Here is an 18,546-nt window from a genome sequence, read left to right as displayed (position 1 = left end):
TGCAATGATTTGGGCACCTCAGGGGCTTGAGGCCAGGCTCCCACAGTACACGGCACTGAGCTGGCTCCCAGGTATGCAGTGGAGTTTGCACCATGGCACAACAAAATGCTTTTCTGGCCTCTTCTGTTGCATCCACCCACACCTTGCGTGGCCTGCTCCGGCCATGGGAACGCGTCACCGCTCTCTAAGCCCACGCACTTTCCCACCTCCCACTTTTGGACATCCAGTTTCCTCTGCCAGTGATGCCCTCCTCCACATCTCCAGCTGTCCAACGCCCTCTCCTCCCCTACAGCCAGCCCCACATCACCTGCCTTGGGAAGCCTTCCGTGTGAAGCCATTCCGTGGCTGAATGTGTGGCCCCTCCCGTACCATACCTCTGCTATGGCTTGTACTCATCACCCCCCCTTGGCTGTGTGCTGGCTCCCTGCTCCCAGCACTGGCCTGGCTGTGGAGAAGATCTTCACCCAGTGGGCTCCTTCCCTCCCTTCAGGTCTCAGTTCAAGGGTCCTCTTCTCCAAAAGGCCTTCCCTGACCACTGCAAGGTGGTCACTCTTCATCCCTTCCCACTTCAGGATTCTTACCAAGCTTTATTCTAATGGCCAGACTAGCTGAGTTTAAATCCTGGTCCTATTACTATTAGCTTTGAGTCTTTGGGCCTCTCTGTGCCTCCATTTCCTCATCTGTAAAATAGGGATAGTAATGGAGCAGTTATAAGGATTAAATGAGTTAATGTACATAAGTGCTCAGGACAGTGTCTGGTACATGGTAGATACAACACACACAGCCATTAGCTGTCACCAGTATTGTTACTTAATTATTCACTTGCTTATTGCCTGTTGTCCTAGAAGGTAAGCTCTGAAATGATGCAGACCATGTATGTCTTGTTCAGCATTCTGCTCCAGTGTCTATCAAAGATTTGTAGGTTGGTTGGATGGCTGGATGGTTGGATGGTTGGACGGTTGGATGGTTGGATGGTTGGGTGGTTGGATGTTTGGGAGGGAGGGAGGGAGGCAGGGAGGATGGGAGGGAGGAGGGAAAGCAGGGTGGATGGAGTGAAAAAGTAAACACACATGTGGACCACCACTTACCCTTGGTGGCCATATCTCTCTCGTTACATCCTCTCAAATTCCAAATAACAGCTAACACTTATGAATTTTACCTGGGTCCAACTACACACTAGTGTAGCCCTCATTCCCTGTACCAGGAGCCCCAGGGAAGGCGTAAACTAAGGGGAAATGCAGACTCAGTAGGCAAAAAAGATTTCAGTGGCAGAGGAAGGCTGGGCGGGGAGGAGATAGAGGAGCATCTGGTGAAGGCTCTGAGTCCCAAAAGCCCTGGGGTTTGTGTGGGGCAGGCGCTGTCTGGATGGCTGTGCTGTGGAATGGTGGCAGGAGAGGGGGTCACCTCACACAGGCAGGTTAGTTGGGAGTTCATGCCCCTAAGAGTTGGGCTAGAGAGTCAGTGGTAAGCACTGGGTGTTCAAACGTATCAGGACTTCCCTTTAAGAACCCTCTGTGTGGGACACACAACGTCAAGCCAGAGATGCAGGCAAGGAAAGGCAGTACAATCATCCAGAGGACTGAGTCCAGAAGGCCTGACTCAGAAACCCACACAATCACACGCAAGGAAGCACTTCTGCAAAATGCTGCTGGCTACAAAGACGCTCCCTCAACGGAAGGCAGCTTGGCTCTCACCTGCACCAGATTCCAGCCTTGGAGGGACTCGGCGATGATGGAAGTGACGGACGGGCAGACACCTCCAAACACCATCAGATGGTTCGGCCCATATTTTATTGCATCATAGAAGGCTTTCAACCCTTTTGCGTTGTCACACTGCGAAGGAAGCAACACAGACAGGCCCACATTAGAAATTGCCTTTTCTGGGGTCAAGAGCCTAACAATGATGTTGAGGCAGGAAATTCAGGAAAAGTACCCAAACCAGGTCATGGGTAACAGGTGACCTCCTTGCAGACCGTCTAGCAGGAAACAGGTGGTCTAGTTCCATCCAGAAGCAATCCCAAACGTTGCCTTTGAAATAGCATTTTCATCTGTACCCAAACAGGGTAATATGCACACAGCCCTAAGTATAGCCTGATGAATACAGACTACACCTCACTGAATTCATGTGCACAGCCAATCCATCTGTCAATCATCGAAAGCCACTCCTGAGTACCACCCAGCTGCCTCCCCACCCTCACTGTCCCCTTGCGGCATATAAACACCCATCCGAACCAAGGCACCATGCTTTTAATCCAACTTGCTCAGAGCCTACTCCTCCCTTCCTCAGGGGGTGTGCTTTCCTGCTTTCACCTTCAATAAAACTTTGCTGCTACTGTGCAATCTGTGTGTCTCACCAGTTCTTTGTTCTGGACCCCAAGGACCTGAGATCTTCTTGACCAGGGTCTTCTGAGACCACCCACTGGTAACAACATAACACAAGCCAACTTGCCCTCACGGGAAACCCTTGAGCTTCAGTTCTCCTGGGGTAGTGTCTCTCTCACCAGCTCCACACCACGAGCTCAGTCATGTAAAGTCTTAAACCTCCCAAGCCCCGATCATGGCCCTCCTCCCCCAAGTACCTTCCAAACCCAGGACTATCCTTAAGCCCCTCAGCTACCTCCCTTCTGAGCACAATGAGGAAAGTCCCTCCCAAGTGCCTCACCCTGGGGTCTCTCCCTTCCATGACCACTTTTATTTTATGAGAAAATGAATCCACACCTTTGGGATGGCTGTTATAGAAACAAGCACACAATAACAAGTGTGGGTGAGAATGTGGAGAAACTGGGAACCTTTGTGTGCTATTAGTAGAAATGTGAGACGGTTCAGCTGAGGGTATCAGTATACCCACCCTCAAAAAGTCAAACGTGCCGACGTGGTGACACATATCTGTAATGCCAGCTAGGACGGTAGTAGTTCAAGGCCAGCCTGGACAAAAAGTTGGCAAGACCCCATCTCAACAAATAAAAAGCTGGGCATAGTGGTGTGTGCCTGTATCCCTGCTACATGGGCAGTGTAAGTAGGTAAACAGTGATCCAGGCCAGCCTGGATGTAAATATGAGACCCAATTTGAAAGCAAACTAAAGCAGACAGGGCTGGGGGCATGGCTAAGTGGTAGAGTGCCTAGCTGGCAAGCACAAGGCCCTGAGTTCAAGCCCAAGCACCCCTTAAAAAAAGCAGTCAAATATAAAATTGCCATATGATCCCGCAATTCTATTTCTAGATGGATTTCCAAAAGAACTCAGAGCAGGGACTCGAAGAGATACTTGGATACCAATTCACAGCAGTATCATTCACAATAGGCAAAAAACATAAACGTCCTAAATATCCATTCACAGAACAAAGGACAAATTGTGATATACACACACTGGAATATTATTCAGCCCTTAAAAAGGAAAGAAATTTTGACATTTGCTATGACATGGATGAAACTTGAAGACAGTAAGCCAAATGAAATGAGTCACACAAAAAGACAAATATCGTAAATTCCACTGAGTACAGTAAATTCCATTGAGTACAGTACTCAAATTCATAGAGACAGAAAAGAGAGTGGTGGTTGCCAAGGGCTGGGGAAGGAGGTGATGAGGACTGGTATTTAATAGGTTTAAGGTTTGAGGTGGTATGGTGGAAATTGAGGGTGGTGATACTGCCCAACAGTCTGAATGCACTTAAAACGCTACTGAAGTGGATACTTAAAATAAATAAAATTTTTAAATTTTGTGGGATGTCCATTTCACCACAATAGTAAAAGCTAGAAAAGGAGTCACCAGAGACTCTAAAAGGAAGGCCCACTGTATGCTCAGCCTGGGACTGGTGACTGAGGGCCTGCCCTGCCCAGGAGCTGCCAGACTGCAGTGGAAACAGGAAGGGGTCCACAATCCAGTGTGGAAGGAAAGAGGACAAAGGGTGGTGAGTACGGGGAGTCGGTACTGGCTCCCTCACTGTGCCCCTAGCTGTATATGGCTTTCCGGGGACTCAGCAAAGCCCACCTGGCACCCAGCAGTCTGAGAGTCCTTCATGGAACATGAGCGAGCTCTCGCTCTCCTGCTTTCTGAGCACTTGCAAATTCCTATTACAATGTAATTCTCAAAAGGTGAAAAACATGATTCTCATGAAAACATAATTCTTCGTGCTGGGTACCTGTCAACACTTTATTTAACTCATTAAAAGGGGGTCAGAAAGATGATTAAGTGGATCCCAAAGAGAACTTGAGAAATAGGCATCTTTACAGAAATAAAAAAAAAAATAAGGTAGCTAAATTAGACACAAACCAACTCAGTGTCCTACAGGACAAAAAGCTATAACCTTCGGCTGGCAGCGTGGCTAAGGGTAGAGCGCCTGCCTAGCAAACCTGAGGCCCTGAGTTCAAACCCCAGCACCGCTAAATAACTAACTAAATAAATAAAACTATAACTTTTAAGGGCAGAAAAGGAAATTGTTTGGAACTAGGAAATCTTATCAGTTGTAGAGAACTGTAGTTGTGGGGCGTTAATCACTGAGCACAGTTCCATCCCCATCAGACACGGCAGTGAGAAAACGCTTGTAGAACTCAGGTAAATGGTCACGTGATCACATCTTTGTGTTATTTACAAGCTTGGGATAACTTTCTCAACACTCCTCACCATCATGGACCACACGGTCCAGCCCCTGCTTCCTACTCTGCCCTCCATCTTGCTCACCAAGTAAGGTCTCACCAGCCTCCTTTCTGTTTCCTGGAATCAAAAGTGATTTTCTTCCTGCCCCTGGGCCTTTGCACCTACAGTGTTTCTCAGTTCTCAGCCACACACTCCTTCTCACCATTCCAGCCTCCCCATGCGGAATGGTGCCCATCCTGTTAGTTTCTAACACGTCACCCTTTATTTTTGCTTGTTTGGCTGGATATTGAACTGATTTCCTTCACTGGAATGTGGGCCCAGGAAGGACACAGACTGCCATTTTTTTTCAGTGCCATCTCCCTAGAGCTGAGACGAAGGCTCCACCCAGAATTCAGAAGCACCTGACAAATGATGAGAAGCCTCCAATTCTCTCCTCATCTTTCTTCCTTTTCTTTCCACTTCCAGGTCTTTCTCTTTATTTTTGCATTCCTGCCATTCTCACCCTTTTTGCTGTTTGTTCCCTACTCTTCCCCTTAACTGACAAAGTAGGCTGATAATTGTTAGTGTTTGACCCTCCCACAGATGGCCCCAGTGTTGGCCAGGATAGAGGAGTGAGTCTGCCATAATTGGTGACCTCAGAGAGGAACCTGTCCTTGGAGGGTGCGACATGGGGCACAGGGGGCCACCTCCCAGAGTGGACAGTGCTGGGGACGCAGAAGGGAGAGCCAGCAAGGGCTGTGGGAAGGGAAGACTCAATAAGGGAGGTGAAGGAAGCAGGCAAGGGAGCCGAACACAGAAATGGCCCTGCCCCTGCAGCTGCCTCAAGAGGACAAGTGGCCAGGGAAGGGTGAGGACGGTTCTTAACATCAGGCCAGGGAGTTTGGATTATACTCTACAGATAACTGGGAAATAATCCAACTCTTACATTTTAATTAATTTTAAAATTGGCCAGGTTATTATTATTATTTTTCTTTTTGAGGAGCCAAGAGAGAAAGAGAAAAGGACAAAAAGAAAGAAAAGAAGGAAGAAACACTGTTCTCGATGCTTCTCCCTCCATGGAGCACAAGCGAAGAAATAGAGCAGTTTGTATCTTAATTGTTTCTGCCATGATTTACTGGATCATATCTAGTTTTATACATATCTGTAATGACTTTGGCTTGTTAGCTAATCTAATGACAATCGTAATACAACACCAGAAGATTTATAATCAAAGTTGTATTAAAGTATTAAGAACTTACTAATGTTTGTTTGCTCAGCAAGCATGTCCTAAATACCTAGTCTAGCCAAGATTCTGTATTAGTCCTGGCTTCTTACAAACACATAACTCTTGGCTATGTCAACTCATAAATCTGAGGGTGTGTGACAACCAGTATTGGTGCTGGAAGAGACTTCCAGTATTCCTGAGTGTTTACTTGACCTGGTTTTCACAGACCGGGTGACCCCACCTTTGCTGCCTACAGTTACTCCCAGGAATGTTATGTTCCATGGCAAAACGGATTTTGCAGATGTGATTGAGGTTACTAATCAGCTGACCTCAAATTGGTATCCAGGTGGACCCAATGTAGTCACAGAAGCCCTTAAAAGCAGCAGTCGTTGGCTGGCTGCAGAGGGAAGTTAGAAATTTGAGTCATGGCATGGGTTTGACATACCATTGTCATCATCATGTGCCAAGGAAACCAGGACTCAGTCCTACAAGTCCAAGGAACTGAATTCTGCCAGTAACCTGAATGAGCATGGAAGCAAATCTTCCCTAATCAAGCTTCTGGGTAAGAACACAGCCCAGCTTGACATCTTGGTTTTGGCCTTGGGAAGCCCCAATCAGAGGACTCCATAGAACTATGCTGTGCCCAGACTTCTGGCAGGAAACTAAGACAATACACGAGTGTGCTTTAAACACCAAGAGGTAGTCATCTGTTATAGCAGTAACACAAGGCTGATGCACTCAGGTGAAACGAGAAAAGTAAGAACAGCAGAGTGAGCTTCCTTAAGGTTAAATGTCTGAAAAAAAAAAAAGCCTAGTCTTATTTATAGAGAAGGTCCTTCATAGTTTATATGGTGGGACTGTGTTTTCCTGCTATTCCATGATGAGTAATGAGGGTTTTGTTTTTAATGTGCTGATATGGCAAAATAAAGGTGGCACCCTACTTAGGCTTCTGTTCCTTCTTGGTGTGTGAAATCCATATGACCAGGCACAGTTTCATGTAGCCATGCCCTTGTCAGATACACAGGCTAAGGACAGGAGAGAAGGGTTTTGTTCCCTGCCTTGCCAGGACTCGGAGAGAGATTTCTGGATTCTGGGTTTAGAGTTTTCTAGTGATCTACTGAACTCAACAGGCATAGACAAGGTCAAAGCTAACAACTGTAGAAAAGACCATTTCTTCCAAAATAATGCTGCAACCCCCAGACCTCCTCCAGCTCTTGGCCTAGGGCAGAAGAACCAATCCACCAGACGCTAATTTTCTGCCCATAAAGGGCAGACTTCTACAGCAAATAACAGACTCAAAACCACAGAGGCGAATCTGTCCCATTTCTATGTTATTCTCCCCATTCTCGTTTCTAATACAGTCTCTTCTTACCTAATATGACTATTGCCCCGAATAGAGGACTTTCCAGCTGACCACAGCTGAGTCTTGGGGGCTGGATTAGCTTAGAGGTTTGAAACTCAGTCTAGCAGGGACCCAGGGCCCAGCAGAAATGTTGGGGACAGGAGGAGCTCCGGGTTCCTTCTCTGCACTACAGCTGTCTCTCCCCTGGTGTCAGTTTTATACACAGCATTAGCTACACATAACACTTAAATTGGAACGAGAGGGCCAGACACAGCAGCTCACACCTGTAATCCCAGCTACATAGGAGGCATAAATAGGAGGAGCATGGTCCAGGCTAGCCTGGTTAAAAAATGTGAGACCCTATTCCAAAAATAACTAAAAGCATGGTTCAAGTGGTAGAGCACCTGCCTAGCAAATGAGGGTTTCTTTGCTAGCAGCAAACAAGTTTCTGAAACCCAGGAAGGAGATGACCCTAGGGGTCCTTGCCAGAGTACAACTTCCATCCCTGGCCTTGGGAAGGGTGGGTGACTGTCTGGGACAAAGCAGTTGAGCACACACACTGTAGCTACTCACCGAAAGGCAGCCGGCTGCAGGTCACTTCACCAAATATGGGGGAGTTTCTGCAGGGGGCAGGTTCCTAAGGAGGTTCTGTCCTTCCAGCTCAGGGGAAAGTCACTTTCATGTGTATTTCTCACTTCCCTCCTTCCTAAATGCTGCATTGGAGACAGCCCCTGCAAAAGCGTTGTTTATTATGGTCCTTTCTCACGGACTGCCCTTGCCTAAGCCAGGGAATGGTTGGGAGGTTTTTGATCCCCTATTTAAGGCATCTGACAGCTTTTAGTGAGCTGTTCACTGGGCAAAAACAATCATTCTGACAAGTTATTCATGCCAAGTTGTCTTAAGCCAGTTGGCTTCTGATGAGTTGCTCTGAGAACCCTATAAGGGGGCTCCAAGTCCTGGAAGAACATGGTCTCCTACTCAGCCCTGCACAGATTCCCCCGACCCCCCACCCCGCTAGAACTTTCCCCACTCACCTGGAGAAGCTATTCCTACGGCTTGGCATGGCCACTGCCTGCCCAGCACAGGGAAATAATCCTGTCGCTGTCCATATTGTCATGCAATGGACAAACACCATGCCAGGCCCACCACTTGGAAACTGGCTGGGTCCTAGTAGGTCCTCAGTTACTGCTGCCTCCCCCTCCCTTGCCTCTCCAGGATTTTTCATCATTGCCTTTGTCGTTCATGGTCACTGCCCCCAATTCCCTGCTGCGATTTCATGGTTAACGGTTTCTCCTTTCCTATAAGGACTTGTCACAGAGGGATCATCACGGGCTCATACAGGCTCTTAAAATCCGCACTTACAAATGGAACTGGATCCAGAGGCCATGAAAATCACCTTTTTTAAATTAAAAAAGTGTAACTCCAGAATGAAACCCATTTTCATTTAAATCTCATTTTTTAAAGAATTAAAAATTTTTTTAATTTAAAAATTTCAAAGGAAATGTTGCTGAGAGTTAAAATGTAAAAATGCCAAGAAAATGCCAGTGCTAGTAACGACTCATCTGAAACTGGGAATTACTCTGCACAGCATTACAGGCTGGAAGGGGGCTCTCTTCTTACAACGTGCCTCCTTGTGTGCCTGGACACCACCCTTTCTTTTGTGTTTCCTGTTCCAAGTCCTCCACCAGGTCAGAGCCCAGCAAATGTTTCCCATGAACAGCCAGATGTTAAACACCTTAGAATTTGTGGGTCTAAGCGAGCGACCACCCACTTCTACCACCGTAGCAGGAACACAGCCACAGGGAGTGCACACGACGATGCTCCAATGAAAGTTTATTTTAAAAACGGGCAGCACTGGATTTGGCCCAAGGACCCCAGTTTGTTCACTCCAGCGCTATGGCCTCATTGGGCAAGTGCAGTCCTCTACACCACAAGAGCCTCCTGGATACCTCAACTTAGCCAGTGTGACCCCAAGAGATGTCTTCAGGCTAAACTACCCTCTGCTCTTCCAGTCATCCCAGTGCAAGAGGCTTCGCAGTCTTCTGCGTACAGATTGCTCTAGGAAAGGCTTTGGAGGATATGTGTTTTGGGGATGCAGCACCTAGAAGGGTCACCCAAATATCCCCATCAGCTACCCACAGAGAATAACACTATGCCAAGCATGGTGGTGCACATCTGTAATCCAAGGACTCTGGAGACAGAGGCAGGAGGATTGTGAGTTTGAGGCCAGCTTGGGCTACATAGCAAGTTCTGTCTTAGAAAAACAAAATTAAAGAAAAGAAAGGAAAAACAAAGTAACACTTGCTATATGTATGATCCCTTGTATGTGTTGGGCTCAGTCCTGATGGTCTCATTCATTCTCAGAATATTATGCCAGCCCTGCTATTAGTCCCATTTTATAGATAAGGAACCTGAGGCTCAGAAAGGTTAAACGGCTTGCTCAAGGTCACATAAACAGGAAGGATGTACCTTTAGGCAATGTAACCTCAGAGCACTGTTTCACTTTAAGTAAGAATTCATCATTATGAAATATTTCACTTGTAGAGACATATATGCCACATTCATATAACTTACATAAAATATGAAGAGTAGCAACACAAACGTACAGTATACCCAGCAGCCTGGTTCGGCTGAAAGCCCTTGTACACACCCTGGCACACAGTCCTCCTTCACCCAGGGGAAGCCCTGAGTCCATCCTGGCTTTTCCTTACAGTTTTCATGTATGAGTCTCTTAAACACTACACCGTGTATCTAATTTGATCATGTAAGAGGATCGTGCTGTGTGTTCCATTGTAAACTTGCCCTTGTGGCTCTGCCTTATGTTCGGGTGATTTCTGCCGCTGAGCAGAGCTGGGGTTCATTTGGTTCATTTGGTTTTCACGGTTGTGCCACCGCTCATTTGCTCATCCCCCTGTGGATGGACACCTGGGCTGTTTCTGGCTTTGGGTTGCCGTAAGCTAGACGGCAGGACAATTTCATCCATATTTCCTGACAAACACAGGCAGAGCTTCTCTAGGGCACAAATCTGGAAACGGAATTGCTGAGTCCCAGGGCCTGCCCCACCTTCTCAGCGTGATCCATTTACGCTCCCACCAACAAGGTACCAGGTGTGAGAGACCTTCTCAGCCACATCCTCGACAACTTTCACCCTTGCCAGTCTTGTGGGTACCTGATATCTCATTCGATTTGTGTGTTCCTGATAACTAGAGGCTAAGCCACCCTTTCGTGTCTATGGCTGTTTGGCTGTTCATCTTCCTTTCTGGGACAGGTGACTTCACCCATTTTCTGCTGGAAGGTGTGTCTTTTCCTTATTGATTTGTTCGGAGCTGTCTCAGCTTCAATGCAGCCTGCGTGAAACGCCAGCATCCTACTCTGAGAATCGACTTCTGTTAGCACAGCTTCCACAGCAGCCTCTCCCTCGGCACCTACATCGTGCAGGACTCGGGATCAGGAGAAACTACTTAAATCAGCAGGTCGCCAAGCACCTGCAAGCCTTTCTTGGTGACAGAGCAGAGAGAAACTACTTGACAAAATCCAGTCAACCCAAAGATTAATCAAAATATAGGTCTCAGGAATGGAAGGCTTTCGGTAAAAAGGAGTGATGTGAAAGCCGGACCCACTTAACATGGAACACAGGCGACAGAAGCTAGATGCTGTGAGAACTTGAACTTCAGAAGGCAGAGGTGGGAAAAGGAAATGGACGAGGGTTCATTTCCTCTTCTGCCATCCCAGGGCTCTAATCAATATCATCTTAAATTGAAACCTGGAGTTCAAATGCCAGGATTCTAACCTCACTGCTTCTCTTAATCTTTTATTGCCCTTAGAGAGAGATTTTAGAAACAAGTGTTTTCTGTAGTGAAGACAAAACCGTCTCACGTTCTTTTTCATGCAAACAAATACAATTTAACATCAGTTTAGATGGATGCAATAGTGGATTCATATTATAAATCTGTTTCTGTCCATCTTTACTTGTATGGAGAGATGTCTGGAATGACAGGTGCCTGATGCCAAAGATGGTGAGATTCAGAATGATATTTTTTAACTTTCTTCTTGGTACTTTTAATTTTACTTGAATTAAAAAAAACATATTAGTTTTATGGAGGCAGAAAGCCCATTTGGGGGGTAGTACTGGGTTTGAACTAAGAACCTACCACATGAGCCATACCCCTAGGGCCTATTTGCTTTTTAGTTATTTCTCAGATAGTCTCAAGCTTTAGCCTGGCCCACTGACTGCAATCCTCCTACCTCTGCTTTCCACATATCTGGGATTGCAAACATGTGCCACCATTCCAGCTTGTTCGTTGAGACAGAGTCTTGTTAATTTTTTGCCCAGGCTGACTTCAAACCATGATCCTTCTATCTTTGCTGGAATTATACATGTCAGCCACCTCGCCCACCCTGGAAAGTCATTTTAAAGCTAGAATCCTTTCACACACAGAATGGTTTCTCTAGCACTTACAGCTCCTCTTCCCGTTCTTCTGTGGTTGACCTTCTGAGCCCAAGAGCAGGGCTTTCCACTTATTATCATTAAATGGTGTTAAAAAAAAATAGTAGCCAGCACGAGGACCAACTGAATTAAACACACTTTATATTGTTTTGATATTCCAATTAATTCATTCAAACATTTTTCTGCCCACCTACTAAATACCAGGTGCTTCCCAAGAAACAGTAAGCCCATGTGACCCCTGAACGTCCTGTGAACGCATAGGGACTCAATAAATTTCACTGACATGTGCAATTTGAAAATAAGAATAGCAACAATAATCACAGAGCGAGCCTTCTGCAGCATTTATTAGTACCAGGCTATTTTAATTGCTTTACAAATATCAGTGCACTTAAACCTCACAGCGAGCCTACGGACTGTGTGTTATCATTATCAGCATTTTCGCAGATGAAGAAACCGAGGGTCAGAGAGGTGAGGCACGCACATAAAGTCGTACTAAGGGAGTGAGGGACATAGTTGGGAAGCAAACCCAGGGAAAGCAGGTCTCAGAGTCCATGCTGCATGACAGCTCCATGCTGTTCTTCCTGAGCACGCAAGAGACGACAGTCCCCAGCCTCCCTGGCATATCAGGTGGGCCACTGAGTTGGTGGCAGCGGAATATGAGTGAAGCTGATGTACACTTGGGCATGATGTACACCATGCCCAAGTCAGCCACGGTGTTCCACGCTCTTCTTCCCACTCATAGTGTGAGTGAGGAAGAAACGGAGCACCTGGGAGAAGGAGTCCCCAAGCCCCTGTGACAGTCACGGAGGGGAGCCACATCACCAAGAGAAAAGCCATCGCAGACTGGAAGCCTCACAAACTGACAGCCTCCAGGGACAGAGCCTCCAAGATACACCTCACTTTTGAAATGAGGCTACTCTCCCCCAGGCACCCCAACAATAATTAGCATGGCAACAGAACAGGAACCGCGTTTCTGCTCAGAGCAAGAGTTCTGGTTGGGACTGTGTCAGAGCTTTGGGCTATCTGAGGCTCTCCTACCTGTGTCCCCTTCCTTCTGCTCCCCCTTTCCTATGTCAGATTCACCAGAGGTCTAGAGCCCAACCTGCCCATGTTCCTCTCCTCCCACAGGAATCCCTCCCCTCCCGATCCCCTCTAACTCTGCCTTCACTATGGCAGGAGCAAGAAATAACCTTCACACACGGATCCCCTGGATTGGAGGGACGTTGTCAGGGCAGCTAGATGGCACCGGCTAACTAATAAGCACTTTTAGCTGCCCTGCAGTAAGCATTTTTTTTTTTTTGGCATCTCTCTGGGGTTTGAACTCAGGGCTTCACGCTTGCTAGGCAGGTGCTCTACCACTTGAGCCACTCCACCAGCCCCAGCAAGTTGTTTGGAACGCCAAGCATCATCACAATGGGAAACTATAATCGAAAGATGAGGTGAGTTTAAAGACAGACAAAGAAGAGTTATGGGACAGGGAAGGAAGTCAGAAAGTATGTCCTACATTTAAAAAAAATTGCCCCCTATTATTCAGAACACTGACATCAAACCAGAATCTAAGGAGCACGGTCAGCTAAGTTGTGCTGGGCTGGGCTGTCTCCTCCCGCTCCGTCTCTGTGCCTAAGTGAAGGACATGGCCCCAAACAGGTGTTTAACACGTGCGATTGGACTGAATTACTGCTGCATGGCACATACCATCCCTGCTGGTGGATACAGCCTGAAATACAAGTAGTCATCTCCATAGCTCTGTCCCAAAGAGCTCATTAACTTCAGCCAGCTTGAGTTTTTCCCACTCCTTCCCTGGGGTGATGGACGGACCATCTGCCTCTAAAAGTCTCCTGAGAGCCAGGCTGTCCATCCTGAACACCGAGAAAAACTGGCATTTCTGTATTCTTCCTGAAGCTGTCACTTTGAATTCTTGGCCAACTATGGACTAAGTTATTTGAGAATGATGGAGCCACAGCACACGTCTCTCCTCTGCACTGTTCAGAGCAATTACCCAATTTACAAAATGTTTTTCAAAGACTGGTAGATACAAACTGCGTTTCCTAATTAGCTGTCAGTAAGTCTCCCTGCATATGCAGGTATGACATTTTTAAAAGTCAGGGTCACAAATGCAGACAGGCAGGAGGGAGTGCTCTTTTCCAAGTGTTTATACAAATATCACATGCCATCAGCCCTCCCCTGGGGACCGGGGCCCAGGTCACCTGCTGAAGTGGGACCAGACTCCTGCCATGTGCCACTAACCATCTCCACTCCATATTTGAGGGCTGTATTGGTTCAACATTGTCTGGAGGCCTAGGCTAGGTATGGGATAAGAGATAGGTAGGACATAGCCTCTGTCCCTAGGGGACTTGTCATCTGGACGGGGTGAAAGGCACAGAAGTAACTGAGTAAAATGTGGTAAGTGGTATAATGGCAGTTTGGATCAGGGTTCTAAAACATTCATTCACTCCTTCATCATCCACTGTGGGATGATGAAGAGCCAAACCCTGGAGTAGGTGCTGGGGACACTGAAAAGGTTACATAGAGTCTGGGCCATCCGTGAAGGAGAGACTCAGGCCTTACCTCAGAGCAGGATAAAAGGGGAAATTCTGGCAGAGACGTAAAGTCACACAGAAAGGGAGGAACACTCAAATCACACTGTGATATTCTGCCAAGACTTCTTGGAGGAGGTCGCATCTGAGCTGAGCTGAGCCCGGAAAGGTGAGCTAGGGATGGTACGGTGGGAGGGTTCAGCAGACAAGGTTACCCACATGAGCAATGTCAGCATGAGAGACATGGAGTTTTCCCTTGCAGGCAGGAGCACAGGGGGCAGAAGGAATGTGGCAGGAGAGGGGTCGGATGGGGCTGGACAGGCTTGAGCCAGCTCCTGGGGACCATGAGCACCAGGCGGGCTGGTTTTCTCTCCTTTAGACAGGACAGGTCCCTGCAGGATGACACTCAGGGACAGCTGATGTACTCTGGCAGCTGATAAGGAGAGGAAGGGCTGGTAGGGAAGAGGGAGGCCACCTAGGAGTTAGGTGTAGTGGTCCAGGCATGAGGCCCTGGCGGATGGTCTGGCACGCTGGGAAGCATGCATGTCTACAGGGGGCTCATTCACTAAGGAACACATGACATCCACAGTACCCAGGCAAATGGATCAGTCTTAGTAGCCTCCTTGATAGGAACGTGGAGATGGGGAAGACAAAGGAAGAAAGAGACCAAAGATGGAGTCCACCCCACTATGTCAGGCTCAGAGTGTGGACCTAGACCTGCCACTGCCTTCCTCTGTGACTCTCCTCACCTGCCCTTCACTTAAAAGAAGACAGCAAAGTTGAATGAGCAGATCTGTTGGTCAGGAAAAGCTGGACTGAGCTGCAACAATAACCCCACCCCACACACACATAAATCTCAATGGGTTGCCACAGGAGAAGTTGATTTCTCTCCCAGCAAAGAGGCTGGACATGTCATAGACATGCACGCCCAGCTGAGAGAGCCATCTTAAATGCTGCTGGGCACCTAGGGAGAAGGAAAGGAAAAGCATGCAGAGGCTCAACCACACCTGAATGGAACTCACTGACCAGACACAGTCCAAGAGGCCGGTGACTCCATCTAGGAACAAGGGACACAAGAGTGCAGCAGGACAGGAGAAGAGGTGTCATGGAACCTGTTGGTGGTGACCACAGCTGGTCTCTCAGCCTACTTCCAGTTTTGGTATTCAAGGACAGATTTTGACTCTGTACATGTCCAGCTAACCTTCATTTTGCACTGATCTAGGCTAAATTCTTTCCACACATTAGCTCATTTGCTATTCGTAATGTATCTTGTTCGATACTGGCAATAACCTCATGAGATGAACCCAGTTATTAGTGCTCGCTTGAGAGGAGGAAAGAAAAGTTCAGGGAGCTTAACTGACAAGCTGAAGAGCTGAAGCTCACATGAGTGGCAAGTCATAAGGCCTGTGCTCACAGACGGCCATCACACTCCAAACCATGTGCTCTTAAGAAGAAGGACCATGAATAGGGGACGCCTGCAGGAGGATGTTGTAGACTCAATTATTTCACCAAGTAGAGGGACAGACTCCAATCCTAAGAATCCGTGAGGAAGGTACACAGGCAGGGAAAGGGAAGGTAGGTCTTGGGCACAGCAAGTGGTCCTCCATGTTGGGGCACTAACTGGTTGAGTGGGAGAAGGTCAGGTGAACCTGGAAAGGCAGGACAAGGATTCCCCTTGTCCTGGGGCCCTGTTTTCCCATTTTAATAATTTTTAAGTGCACAATTCAGTGGCACTGAGTATACTCACAATGGTATGTAGCCATCGTCACTATCTATTTCCAGAACTTTTTCATTATCTCGAATAGAAAGGCTCTATATCTATTAAACTCTGGAGGCTCTTACATGTACTTCATCCTGACAGTGACATCACCAGACCCAGTGGTGGGGAAGAGGATGCTGGAAGCCACGTGAAGGACATGACTAGGAGGAGATGCAGGTGATGTGGTGGCTGTGAGACCAGCAGTGGGAGATGCAGAGCCACTATCAGGGCAGAGAGAAGAGCAGGGGCTGGAAGGGCGACCTTAGGGGAGTGGGAAGTCTCAGCCTTCCCCAGGGGACCTCTGATCCTGGGCCTCTAGGAATGGAGGGAGAGATACCAGGAGGGGCCATTGGGTTCTGAGCAATCCCACCAAGCCCAGCACTTGGGCACAAGACAGGTGAGGCTGACCATCTACTCTGCCAATATCCCCAAGGCAACCACATCCCCAAACTCAACTGTTCTTCCTGGGGCATGGGTGAGAGCTGTCCCCTGACTCACAAAGGGGCCCAAGATCCATGCTCAAATGTTCACTGGGCAACTGCTTGGAGATGAAGGGCAACTCGGGTGAGGATCATCCCAGCCACACCCACTTCTCCATGGCCTGCCCTCACAGCATCTTATCTGGAGTTAACTATTTGCCTCACTTGTCCTCCATCTGGGGACAGATGGCCACTCCCTGGCCTGATGCATGGAGGGCTGGGCTACTGTCACACATCCCTGTGACCAGAGAACACTACACAAGGGAACTTCCAATTCTTGGCCTGTCACAAATTCTCCCCCTCACCACAGTGTGAGCTGCTGCAGGCTCCTGTTCGCAAAGACCCTCCCAAAAGGCAAGTTGCCAGCACCCAATTCCCCAGCTTCCAGCTCCCACCCCATGGGCCCTGATCCCAAGGCATGGTGCTGGTCTCACATGGGGACTTGGTGGTTCTCTCAACAGGCTGCTCCCAGATTCCAGTGTCCCAAGCCTGAAGTCCTAATGTACCTTCCCAATCTAGATCCCCAGGACTCTGGTCCACCCTCACCCTATGGCTGAGATCCCAGTAAGTAGTCCCCAGGCCCATCAAGGCACTATCCATGTAGACTGAGTGCCTGGGGCTAGCCCTGGACACAAGAATGTAAGGTTCCTCAACCGGGATAGGGGACAGGTTTCCACTTGGAGCCCTGCTAGACCAGAAAACAGGGACTTCGTGCTAGGAGAGGTGGAAGGCTCCAGGTGGGAGACTCATTTGAGGAGGGGTGTGAGGCAGCAGACTGGGACCGGGGTGTCTAGGAGTATGGCCAGCCTGGGAGGAGCCTGTGTGGGACCCTTGACCAGTTGGCCGGGCATACTTTCAGAACACAGTCTCAGAAGGCAGAGGAGGTGTAGCCCAGGGGGTGGCATGCCAACCCTGGTGCAGGTGCAGGTCCTGCCTTGGGCTTCCCTTGGTAAGATGGGGAAGGGATGCTGGAAGGAGCTGTGGCATGGCTGCAGTCTAATTATGGCTCCCAAGGGTTCATTGCTAAGGAGAGGTGCTCTGGAAGCCCTGGAAAGTAGATGAGGCAGAAGGCTGCTAGAGTACGGGATGTGCCCTCGGAAGGTAGTTTTTGTGAGACTCATTGGTAGTTGTCCTGAGAGGACTGTTATATAAGCCTGAATTCAGTGCTACCTCCCTCTCTCTGCTCTAATTCCAGATGGGACCCTTTGTTCTACACACTCCTGTCATCCCACACCCTCACCAATGCCTCCTACTGTGATCTTAGTCTTTGAACCTCCAAAACCATGAGCTAAATATACTTCTCTTTACTTCCTAAGTAGCCTGTGTCAGGTATTTTGTTATAGTGATGTAAAACTGACAAAGGCAGAGGTCTAACCACCAGTACACAAGAGGGTATGCAGGGTGGATGTCTGAGCCCTCAGTGAAAAAGAAGGGTGCCCCCTCCAACATTCATTCATTCTGTAAGAATCTATTGAGCACAGATTTGTGTCAGGCATGTGCAAGGTGCCAGGAACATCACAGGGAACAAACTTTCCTGCCCTTGGGAAAGTGTCATTCCAGTAGGGAAGAGGGAGAATAAAAAAGTAGGGTAGTAAGGTGTTAGTAGGTGATAGCTCTTAAAGAGGTGAGGGTGACAAGCACTGAAGGAAACATAAAGCAAGGGCCTGGCCATGATGGGCAGTGTGTGTGTGGAGGGGCGGGGAGGGGAACTTGGTATCCAGCCTAACCTATAACCTGGAGAGAAATCCAGTCCCCTGTGTTCTGGGCCTGGTGTGCAGAGAAAATCCATGCCTTTTCCTCTGCCAGGAGAGCATTTATTAAACCAACTCTGCAATAAGACTAAAGACAACTCAAAATGGCACCAAATAATGAATCCAGCTGGGCACAATGGTACATGCCTATAATTCCAGCTACTTGGGAAGCAGAGGTTAGGAGGATCCCTATTCAAGGATAGCCCAGGGAAAAAAGTTAATGAGACCCCTTCTCAACCAATAAGCTAGTTGTGGTGGCAGACACTGTGGTCCCAGCTACTCAGGAGGCACAGGTAGGAGGACTGATATCCAAGGCTGGCCCCTTGGGCAAAAATGCAAGACCTTATCTGAAAAAATAACTAAAAAGGGGAGCTGGGGGCACGGTTCAAGTGGTAGAGTGCTTGCCTAGCGAGATTTGGGGCCCTGAAGTCAAACC

At 48.1% G+C, this 18,546-nt stretch overlaps 1 protein-coding gene across 1 annotated transcript in view; it reads right to left on the bottom strand.

Moving 5' to 3' along the window:
- The window catches only part of Gabbr2 (gamma-aminobutyric acid type B receptor subunit 2), a 342,858-nt gene that overhangs the window by 228,267 nt on the left and 96,045 nt on the right, over window positions 1-18,546 (bottom strand). Inside the window, exon 2 of the mRNA XM_074051393.1 lies at window positions 1,695-1,832. Within this exon, the coding sequence (XP_073907494.1) occupies window positions 1,695-1,832 (138 nt within the window). The remainder of the gene's footprint in view (window positions 1-1,694; window positions 1,833-18,546) is intronic.

This window comes from Castor canadensis, chromosome 13 (assembly GCF_047511655.1).
Source record: "Castor canadensis chromosome 13, mCasCan1.hap1v2, whole genome shotgun sequence".
In the NCBI taxonomy this organism is placed as follows: Eukaryota; Metazoa; Chordata; class Mammalia; order Rodentia; family Castoridae; genus Castor; species Castor canadensis.
This window is presented reverse-complemented; position numbering and strand designations above follow the sequence as displayed.